The sequence below is a fragment of the Pseudophryne corroboree genome, chromosome 10 (genome assembly GCF_028390025.1).
Source record: "Pseudophryne corroboree isolate aPseCor3 chromosome 10, aPseCor3.hap2, whole genome shotgun sequence".
Lineage (NCBI taxonomy): Eukaryota > Metazoa > Chordata > Amphibia > Anura > Myobatrachidae > Pseudophryne > Pseudophryne corroboree.
In genome coordinates this window covers 361,477,014-361,489,071 of record NC_086453.1, presented here as the reverse complement: position 1 = coordinate 361,489,071, position 12,058 = coordinate 361,477,014, and the positions used below count along the sequence as shown (strand labels likewise).

The window sequence follows — 12,058 nt, the reverse complement described above, 5'->3', positions numbered from 1 at the left end:
GAACCTGTATACTGGCCGCTCCTCTCTGAAACCACACCTGGAAAAACCCAGTGCATTCTCAATACACTTCTACATGAGAATGTCAAAGCTACTTCACCTCTGTACAAACACAATCAGGATGTATGCACAGTGCGATTTAGACACATGCGCAGTACAAAGAAAATGCTCAACTGCACCTGATACAGCATGTGACTCAGAATCAGGCCTTTATTACTCTTTGTGAGCTGTGATAAATATAACTGCCTCATAGTCAGAAAGGTCACTCACTGATGTTCTTTTCTGGACTGCACAGTGATCAATAATAAACCCTTCATCAGTGAGAACTTTTCTTGCAAAGTTCTCATCATATTTGCACATATGTACATTGTCCGGCCCAACCAACACATAAGTTGTATTTAAAAGCCCAAACAATACCAGGTGTCCTTCTAGTTTTAGTAGCTTTACAATTTTTCTGAAATTATTTATATAATCATCTTGGTCTTTGCTGATGGTATCTAACATCCATGCACTGATGACACAGTCTGCTGGTGGGAGCACCTCCGGGTCTGTGAGATTCTCTTTGTCAGTGTCACATTTCATGATCTTTGTTATTGCCGTCTTCAATGTCATGTCTTTGTCCTGACACTGGTCACTGAAATATACAAACAAAATAAATTTCACTGGGATCTAGGACTAGCCATGCCACCACATGAGAAATAGGATATAGTTTTATATGGAGATCCAATGGGTGGGAAGGTCTAATTTAGGAAGGCATTGTTTGTTTTCTAGAAGGGTTCCTCAAAATTGGCAGAGATTGGACATTATTCCACACTTTCAATCAGACACCCCTTTCTTCTTCCAGGTGCATTTTAGATGGCAGTGGTAGGAAACAGGTGGCAATTAGATATCTCTATCCAGAATACTCAGCTCCTTCCATCTGTATTCCTTTATTCCTCAGACTTATTCTCTGCATAAAACCCATATAGAATCAATTATAAAGCAGAGTATAAGACTGAAAAAGATCAGAGTATGAGATTTTCTTTTTACCATTTGGATCTAAACACATTTTTGGCACTTTTGGGTCAGTGGAAGAATTTAGCGGCATGTGGGCTGATAATTATTGACACCCCAGGCAAGATTTACATTACTTCCCTATTTCCCCAATATAATCCTTCAGTCGATTTAGATAAAGTCACACTTGGTCTATGACAATGGGGGCGGAGTCATTTTTCATATGCACATCCGTTTATCAACCCCCACAGCACCCATTAACACATTTGTCCACACTGTCAGCACCCCCTATCCTCCCGCTACCCAACACCTACCCAATTCACCCAGAGAACTCATTAAGCCCCTCACAGCAAAAATTACCTCCTACCCCACACCTTCCCAGCATATATTAGTCATTTTACTTCAAGCACTCATTAACCCCCCTCACAGCAAAAATCACCCCACACCACTCCCAGCACCTGTTTATCCTTTCATGCTCCACACCCACTAACCCTGTCATCTAGCACTTATTAATCAATTCACCCACAGCACTCATTAACTCCCCTTCTCACATCACCAATTAACCTTAACCACACACCAAGAACAATACAAAAATACAAAAACAATACAAAAATAATGAGACTGCACTTCTAAATTTCATGACAATTGTATCAATAATTAAAAGATATACAACACACAGATACCGGCCAGTATCATAAAATTACACATAAAAAAATATAAGCACAATATTAACACAGTATTGAACCAAGTGAGTCCCTAAACCTTGGCAGCATATATAACCCAAGATTTCTCCACAAACAGTTCTTATTAGATCCTGTGGCTCCAACAAGATGTTTAATTAACTCTCAGTCCCAATGAGGCCTCCGCTCAAGATAATTCTGACTTTGAATCCATGCTTAATAATGGATTAGTGAAGCACAGTCTGTATGGCATGCAGCTTTCGTCAAGATATTAACACTTTAAAACCAGTTAGTGATTCATTTAGGTGCACTCATGTAACGCAGCATACAGGATATAATAAGATCCAGCAGCATAAAGGCTATAATCAGGTCCAGCAAACATTTAGGATACACCATGCAATGCACTCAATTTAATACTGTACCTCTCCCCGTGGCTGTACAGCAAGCAGCTTTCTACCCGGGATCACACGATGGTGAATGGACTCCTGCTTTTGTCCCCTTAGCACTGGGGTATGGCAGTGAAGAAATTGGCTGGCATATAAATGCTGCAATAGTTGGAATAGTGTCCTGTCCTGTAACAAATGCATTTCCCCGCCTCCAAATTTGGTGTCAGTGGCTTCCTCAGTGTTATAAAATGCAAAGCGAGTGCTAGACAGCCAATTGCAGGATTGCTGTGCTCGCCACTCTGCGGACATGGTGGCTTGCTGTGCTCACCACAGATTTTATTCTACTTCTACGGGTGTCGTGGACACCTACAGAGGGAGAAAAGCCTGTTGTGCCTGCATTCCAGTGACGACATTTCACCACCTGTTGGGATTCCTTCATCGGCACTGTGATCGCTGAGATCCTGACAGGCAGTCTCATGATTGGCTCCCATTATGAGGGAACCATAACAGCATCAGGCGGCCTTTCCCACATATTGGGGAATTGCTAATTCTGCCTAATTTCTACTCAGGAAATGCATAGAACCTATTTATTTAAGTTTTCATTTATAGATTTGATTGAGGAAGAATATAATTTTTGGATACTGTCATAGTGAATGGAGAAATGACGAGAATATAATAAAATACATTGTAAAATAACAAGTTTTATTTACCTTACCTGCTGAAATTACATAACTACAATATCAGCATTATTTTAAAGAAATATACTGTAGAAACATAGAATGTGATGACAGAAAAGAACACTTAGGCAATCTCGTCTGACCATGGACACGTGTGCACGCACGCACACACACACACACACACACACACACACACACACACACATACACACACACACACACACACACACACACACACACACACTAGGGTTCATTTTGGTTGGAAGCCAATTAACCACCTAATATATTTTTTGGGGTGTGGGAGGAAACTGGAGCACCCAGAAGAAGCTAATGCAAGTTCGGGGAGAACATACAAACTCGCACAAAGGGCCATTGTGGCAATCAAACCCTCAACCCACTGCCCAAATTAATGGAGTAACAATATCTCATTTGACAGCTGAGGTATGTTATGAACCACAAGATTAGTAGTGTCTTCCTATCAGAAAAGTTGCCTTTTATGTCTCTACAGAGGACGGAAAAAAAGTGTCACATGGTATATGCATTTCCATAGTGCTTAATGAACTGTATTCTGAGGATACTGAGAATGTGGGTTGTCATACTGAGCTACATCAAGAAAGATGTTAAATATATTTGCCAAATGAATGCCTGAAAGGTCACTGTGTATGAGGATTGTTGTAACTCCATCTAGACTGACCTTAGGGATCTCCTCTATTGTGAGAATGAGTTATTAAGCATAACCGAATTGGAAAATCTTGATGTGGGAAAGGAATCAGCTACAGAGATACAGTGTAGATTGAAGACACATTGAAATATGTTTTTATACTGTTTCTATTCAGTAATAGAGTCACACTCTGGAAAATTATTGTGTGACTTACCTATGCCACCTGTCCTACAGGTCAGGATTCCTGCTTGCCCGGTCTGAGAACCTGATGTACTGACATTGCCATCTGGGAGCTTGTCAGCTGACTGCTTTCCTCCAGTTGGAGTGTTCCTGTCTCAGCTGATCCTAGTAGCCAATAAGGGCTTTGCAGTTTCTACATATTCCCTGTGAGGACTCCCGCTAATGGCCAGAGCAAACTTTTGCGTCCCTAAATTACTCTGCTAATCCCTGGCTTCTGTTTGCATTGCTCTTTATCTGGATTCAGATCTGCAGTTTACTACAGTCTTCCTAGATTCCTGTGTCTTCCTTAATTGCTGGGTTTCACTCTGCAAGTATCACAGTGGGCTGACGTTGAGAATCTGAAGGCTGGGCGTTCGCTTGAGGAGTGGCTGTGGAAGCAGGGAAGAACTGGGGAGTCCGGATGTAATTCCTTTTCATATAACTCGAGGTTCTAGGATGAGTAACTGAAGAACAAAACTTAGAGCTAGGCTATGATACTCTGGAAGGAGCTATAAGAATGTTCACTGAGAGACAACGCTGAAGTACTCATAAAACTACTGCTGAAGACTGAATGCCAATGAGGCATGATTGAAGAACACTGAGTATTACTGTTGGAGAATGAATGCTGGCATGACTGAGGAACACTGAATGTAACTGTTGAAAAATGAATGCTGCGATGGCGTGACTAAAGAACACTGAATGTAACTGTTGAAGAATGAATGCTGCAGAGGCATGACTAAATAACACAAAATGTTACTGTTGAAGGTAGAGGGTGGACAGCTGCAGACTGCGTAACAGAGAGTCGCCAGCAGAGGTGCAGTGGAAGGTGACAGACAGGCTTGCTCAGTGGAGTTGGAGACCCTTTGGATCATGTGAAACCACAGGGGACACCTGAGGGAGCTCATAGCTGGAGCTTCTGCTGTCAGCATGCAAGAGTGGGCTGATCCCTTTTTTAAGAGGATGCTGCCTCCCATTAAACTGAGCATTCCACAGAGCTCAGCGATTGGACACAGAGAACCTTGGTCTCCAACATGGTGGCTCCCAGTGATTCAGACACACAGGATCATGCTCCCTCTTACCCAGCACTTCACCCATCTCCCATACTCCGGCAGCCACACCATCACCACTGCCAGCACCATTGTGCCTCGCCAAGGCCGCGCAGTACCACCAGCATCCAAACGGGTAAGCCACGGACCCCGACTCCGGAGGAAAACCCCCGGCACCTGACAGCAAGGATCTGTGCTGTTGAAATTTGTTACAAGTACAGTATATCAAGTGCTTCCAGAGTGTTCATACAGCTATCACCTCAATCAGGGCCGGTACTTGCCCTTGTGGCTCCCCGGGCAAAAGTTAGGGACGTGGCTTAATGTGGAGGCGTGGTCAGTCACGCCCCCATTTGTAGCGCCGCTGAAAGGAAATAAAAAACAAACAAAGTATACTTACTATACCCTGCTCCTGATTCCAGACCTGCAGACCTACCCCCGGCGCCGCTCTTCTCCTCGGATCTATGGGAGAGACGTCAGTCATGACGTCTCCCCCATAGCACAGCATAGGCACTAGAGGTCAATTATGACCCCTAGCGTCTGTGCTACAATGCTGTGCGGTGCACGATGACGTCATCGCGCACCACACAGCAAAGGTCCTCTCCATGAAGGGAAACTAGACACTTAGCGTCTGATTCCCTTCACAGCGGGGGGGACCAGCGCCACGAAGGGAAACTAGACGCTTAGCGTCTGGTTCCCTTCTCACAGCGGGTGGAGGCACAGCCCGGGGGCACTGCTGGGGGGCACTCTGCACAGTGGCGGATCTTGCCATGGTGCAGCGCCCTCCGGATGGCGCCGGCGCCCTCCAGAAGGCGGCGCCCCGGGCAAAAGTCCTGCTTGCCAGTGGCAAGATCCGCCACTGACCTCATTTGCCTTCTGCGATCTGACCACCATCTGCACTGATTGCTAGTTTCCTTGTGAGCTTCATTCTCAGCCTGCTGTAATCATCTCCAGCATGATTCTGTCTGCTGATTCCATGTACCATAACTACAGATATGTTTTTTGCTGAAATGCATCTTATTTGCATCACAATTTGAATATGATGTATACGCAGACACTGCCGATTAGAATGATATGTGTATGTGTGGCTGTATCTCCATACAAAATGATATGTTACAGTTTTTACTAGGAAAACACTGTAATGTAGCATTTCATGTGCAGAAGCAGCCGCAGTCACACACAGAATATAGGCATGCTGCATATCATTTTGTTCAGCATAAGCTGTTTGTGCAGCATGTTCACATTGTTTTAAATAAGATGCATTTGAATGGAAAAGTTACACATAAAGAAATTTGGTGCTACGAGTAATGCCATGGCATGACTAGAAGGGCTGTTTAACATGCAGTGCGACTAGATGTAAGCAAGTAATCTAACATGTGTACAAGTCCCAGTTACAGTAAGATCACACTAGAGGACTTTATCAGCTCAGTACTGTGTTCATATTTCTCTTTATCTGATTACTCCAGTATTTCCCTGCACATTAATACAAGCTATTCCAGTTCCTGTCTGTTACTCAGTTCCCAGTTCAGTTCAGACTTGCAGAACTTAGACTTTCTCAGCAATTCTGATCCTAGTTTAGATTTATTTAATCCATTACACCACTATACCCAGCAATACCCAGCATCAAGTTAATCCGGTTCTAGCCTGGGTTTTACCCATTCTGGTCCCGGTCTGGTGTCCTGAGAGGCCAGTTTCAATCAGGTCCAAGTGTACTCTACATTTTCCAGTGTATTCCAGCACCTGCCCTAGGAACCCAGGCAGAGGACTGCAACCTGTGTGCTGGGAACAGCATATTGAACACCTCCAGCATATTAGTCTCCGTGCCCCTGCACTGGGTAAAGCCAATTCCTACTACAGGAAAGTCCATGTTTCCATCCAAGATCTGTGACATAGAGGATGGTATATTGTTCTGCCTATTTTACTTTCTAATCAAGAAAAAGAATAAAAAAGAAATTTCCCCCAGCACACCAAGAATTATCAGCAATACGACTTGAATATTACAGAGAAGTCTTGCCGAGGCCTGGTGGCTTAACTATGGCCCTCATTCCGAGTTGATCGCTCGCAAGGCGAATTTAGCAGAGTTGCTCACGCTAAGCCTACGCCTACTGGGAGTGTATCTTAGCTTCTTAAAATTGCGACCGATGTATTCGCAATATTGCGATTTCAAACTACTTAGCAGTTTCAGAGTAGCTTCAGACTTACTCGGCATCTGCGATCAGTTCAGTGCTTGTCGTTCCTGGTTTGACGTCATAAACACACCCAGCGTTCGCCCAGACACTCCCCCGTTTCTCCGGCCACTCCTGCGTTTTTTCCGGAAACGGTAGCGTTTTTATCCACACGCCCCTAAAACGCCGTGTTTCCGCCCAGTAACACCCATTTCCTGTCAATCACACTACGTTCGCCGGAGCGAAGAAAAAGCCGTGAGTAAAAATACTATCTTCATTGTAAAATTACTTGGCGCAGTCGCAGTGCGAATATTGCGCATGCGTACTAAGCGGAATTTCACTGCGATGCGATGAAAATTACCGAGCGAACGACTCGGAATGAGGGCCTATATCTTTATAATCACTGAATGTTCTAATATCCTTCAAATTTTTGCTGATTCATCTTGGTATGCTTGGGGAAACATTTTCTTTTCTTGTTTAGAATAACCCCTCACTTTCATGCACTGAAAAGTATTACTAAATTGCTTGAGCAGATTCCATTTTATATTACTAGTTGACTCTCTACTGTGCATCATGTACAATAAATGGTTGTGCAAGAACTATTAGTTGCAAAGGACATTTCAAAAGTATAGAGCTATCAAGTCACCAAGTAGGGCGACTATTATCATGGAGAAAGAAGAAGGATCTGACAAGACAACTGATGCTATATTAGCCCTTACCAGAAAGTGAGTTATTACATTTATTTACATGAAATCGTTTTGAGAATATGCCTTATAGGATTGGGTGTGAAATGTCTAGCTGAGTTATTTTATTATTGGATATTTACGTGTCTTACAAATTATTTACCCTAGATCAGAGGTTCCCAAATGTGATCCTTAAGGCAAACCAACAGTCTAGGAGTTAGGTATAGCCATGGCACAGCACAGATGGTTAAATCAAATTGACTGGGGTGCTAATTAAGTCACCTGTGGCTAAGCATGGATACATTTAAGTCTTGAGGACCGCATTTAGGAACCTCTGCTCTAGATGTTTCCACATTACTAACCATGGTGGGATTCAGCCAATGATAACAATACCTTTAGGCACAAAGGATAGCTTTCTGAATAATATTTAAAGAAATGAGATTTGGTTATAGTTGAAAGCATAAATCAGAACCAAGGTAAATACATGAGAGATGTAACAGAAGAAGAGAGTAAGTAGTTTACCAGGGTGCACCGGGAATCAAACAATTTCTATTAAGGGTTTATCACTTTATTGGTATGCACTAAAATATCTCATTATTTCATTGCTAAAACATGGAAATATAAAATAAAGGATAGTGATAAAGAAGAGTAAAAGTGTGCAGTGGACATATCTATGCCTTGGCCAGGATGGCACTCGCCAGGGCCGCCGGCAGAGTAGGGATGCCGTCCGGTGGTGCCACCCGCAGCCAGGGTGGAGAATCAATTAGTAGAGGCAGTACCTATGTAGCACAGCAGATAGCAGCCACTGGAACTTGAGTCGGTGTCCGACGCCGTGGCCGCACTACAGTGAAGAAACTCGATTAAAGCTACTGTTCCCAGCAGCCCTTGCTGCCATGACCTCCTGGCAGCAATGACTGCTGGGAACTGCAGTTTATTTAGAGTTTCCATTGCTCATTGTAGTGCGGGCGCTGTGCTGGACTCCGGCTCAAGTTCCAGTGGCTGCTATCTGCTGTGCTACACAGGTACTGCATATGGGCATGGCCGAATTAAGGCAGTGGCGGCAGTCCCGGGGCCCCAACACTGTCCGTTGTCTATTTGAGGATTCTCCCTCCGGCGGATCCGCTGTTCAGTAGCAGCTACCGCTGAGGACCTCCTCCAATCACAGTTAGTCTCGTGGGACAGTGAAGGGGGATCCCGCGAGACAGTAACCATTCCAACGCGCTGTACCTGCTGGTCGCTCAAGTGAAGTCCCTGCTACAGCAGGAGATCCGTGAGTGACACCTATTGGCCACCCCAGTGTGTCTATTGTGGGGGAAGGGTGTCTCTTGTGGGCAGCCGCAGGTGGGAGTTAATGTTTCTTGTGGGCAGATGGGAGTGTCCCTTTCGGGTAGCCGAGGGGGAATTTAGTATTTTGTGTGGGTGGGCATCCGCAGGGGGATGGAGTTAGTGTTGTCTCTCAAGGTCGCGGGCAGGTGGCCAGCTGCAGGGGGGGTTAGTGTCTCTTGCAGGCAGACGGTAATGTCCTTACTGTGTGATTAGGTGTAATGTGTACAAGTGGTAACACTGTGCAGTGTAATGTGGATTGGTACTATATTGTTTTTCACTCCCCTTCCCCCACGCCCCTTTATTTTTGGCACATGCCGGTAGTGCTTGCTCTCTCTGTTTCTATACCTGCTACAAAAGGGAAGGGGGGGGGGGGCTACCAACTCTCTTTCTTGCACAGGGACTGGGCACCCAAATGTATAGTTTTTACGGCACTGAATGGATGCTACTGTGTGGTGTGGTGTAATGTGAGTGAGGGGTACTACTGTGTTTTGCAATTTGAATTGGGGGTACTGTAGTGTGGCCACACGCCTTTTTCGGCCTTCCAAACATCAATCCTGGGGGGAGGACACCATTTTCTTACTTTGCCAAGGGCGCTCGGACCCCTAGATACACCCCTGAAAGTGTGTATAAATATAAAATTATCCAAAATTAAATGTTTTCTGTTTTGGGTTTTTAAATCAATTCTATGCGAACACAGCGGCTATTATCTTTCACATATTATCTTGTTGCTCTTATAATCCACTAAGGCCATATGCCTATTAGCAGGACCGGTGCTAGGGTGTTCGGCACCCCCCTGCAAACTATAAATTTGTGCCCTCCCATACTTTACAGAGGGACGGCACGCAGCAAAAAAGGGTGTGTGGTCTCACAAAAAGGGGCGTGGCTACACAATAGTACCCCCATTTCAAATTACTTTTACACAGTAGGACAATATTATTCACATTACACCGCATGCAGTAGTGCCACTTAAATGCATAGTGCCCCCAGTAGTAGCCTTGCTTACACGCATAGTGCCCCCAGTAGTAGCGCCGATTACTCATATAGTGCCTCCAGTAGTAGCGCTGCTTATACGCCTAGTGCCCCCAGTAGTAGCGTTTCTTACACGCATAGTGCCCCAATAGTAGCGCCAATTACATGCATAGTGCCCCCAGTAGTAGCGTTGCTTACACGCATAGTGCCCCCAATAGTAGCGCCAATTACATGCATAGTGCCCCCAGTAGTAGCGTTGCTGACACGCATAGTGCCCCCAATAGTAGCGCCAATTACATGCATAGTGCCCCCAGTAGTAGCGCCGATTACATGCATAGTGCCCCCAGTAGTAGCGCCAATTACACGCATAGTATACCCAGTAGTATCGCTGCTTATATGCACAAAGCCCCCAGGTGGAGTACCGCTGTAATGCATAATGCCAACATTAGTAGCTCCACTGACATGCATATTGCCCCTAGTAGGAGTGCCGATTACATGTATAGTGCTGTCAGTAGTAGCGCCGTTTACACGCATTGGTGGTAATTCCGAGTTGATCGCAACCTGCAACTTTTTGCTACTGCTGCGATCAACTAGTCCACGCCTATGGGGGAGTGTATTTTAGCTTAGCATAGCGCATAGCGCCCCCAGTAGTAGTGCCTCCAGTAGTATCACCGATTACAAGCAAAGTGCCCCCAGGAGTAGTGCCACTTATACACAGTGCCCCCAGTAGTTGTGCTGCTTATACACAGTGCCCCCAGTAATAGCACCAATTAGACATATAGTTCCCATAGTAATAGTTATACATAATACCCCCAATAGTAGTGGCAATTGTACACATAATCCCCCCAACAAACACACACACACACACACACACACACACACACACACACACACACACACACACACACACTCACTCACTCACTCAACGCCGAGGTCTGTCTGGCCTGATCTGGAGCAGTATCCTCTCCCTCTTTACAGTTCACTCACAGCAGCCTGGATTGTATAGCTCCGCCTCTCTGCTCCGTGTGCCTCAGCCCACCCATCTGACTTAGCTCTACGCCTTTCTCATCAACAACACTACTGCTTCAAAGTTTGACAGGGAGAGGGAGGACGGACTCTTCAAGCTGCCGACACCACTTCCTGTGTCAGTAGTGTGACAGGCGCAGCGGCAGCTGGCAGCAGCAGGGTAACTCAGCACAGGGATGCAGAGCAGGGAGAGAGCCTCCACTGCCTGGCGCCTACCTGCTCTGCATCCCTTTGCTGAGCGGTAAGCGCTGGGCCTGCCTATTAATGTTCTTCAGTTTGCATAAGGGGTAACAATTGCTGCAATTGGTTCTGGTGTGACAGATTCATACACAAACTCTATCTGAAGTGTTCTATTATCACTCAGTGTATCGCTCAATGTCTGATATCATTATAGGCTATAAGGTGGCTTTTATTGGGAGTTTCTATAGTCACAGTCAGTTATGTAGCTGCTATTTGATGATATTTAGTATACTACTGTATAAGCTCACTTTATTTCAGTAACAACTTTATTGAATGAGTATATACTAGTCAGCTGTTTTTAATTATTGCAGTCTATACATTCCAATTACAGCTATCATTATTATACCTTAGAGAACTTCATTAGACTTGTGTATTAATATAGCTGCTATTGGGATGTGGTCATGAGAGAACGCCGGTCACTATATCAATGTCAGAATCCCAAGCGCTGAACAGCCCGACAGCCGGCATGCTAACAGGAACTATTCCCACTCATGACACGACACCTATAGAGAGAGAGGGAACAGAACCTGTGGCGAGTGCAGTAGCAACTGAGCCCACTATATGGCGAGCACAAGGGGCTACATTGCGCCCCCTCACCGGTAATCTGGTGACCGTCAGGATCCCAAACTTATCCCTGCTTTTGATGATATATAATGGGCTGTAAACGCACTGTATTTCAGTAACAACTTCAATGAGTGAGTATATAATAATCAGATGATTATTGCAGTCTACAAATTCATTTTTCAGCTGTTGGTATTATACCATAGAGAATTTGATTAAACTTCTGTGTCATAGTGTCTCCTACCCCCACGTGCTGGCTCAGTGTGCTGCACCTCTGTGCCTATGACAAAATTCAAGTGCACAGTCTGGAACATGATCCCTAGAGGAGGAGGTGGGCCAACAGGCAATGGGGCTCATTGGGGGGTTTTCTTGTACCCCTGTGGGCCAGTCTGACTCTGGCCAGGTCAGACAAATGGCAATAGAGATTGCATC

The 12,058-nt window shown here is 45.0% G+C and overlaps 1 protein-coding gene across 1 annotated transcript in view; it reads right to left on the bottom strand.

Moving 5' to 3' along the window:
• Positions 1-210: 210 nt before the first annotated feature.
• LOC134965657 (indolethylamine N-methyltransferase-like) overlaps positions 211-12,058 on the bottom strand; it is a 28,841-nt gene continuing 16,993 nt past the window's right edge. Inside the window, exon 3 of the mRNA XM_063941989.1 lies at positions 211-631. Coding sequence (XP_063798059.1) covers positions 211-631 — 421 coding nt within the window. The remainder of the gene's footprint in view (positions 632-12,058) is intronic.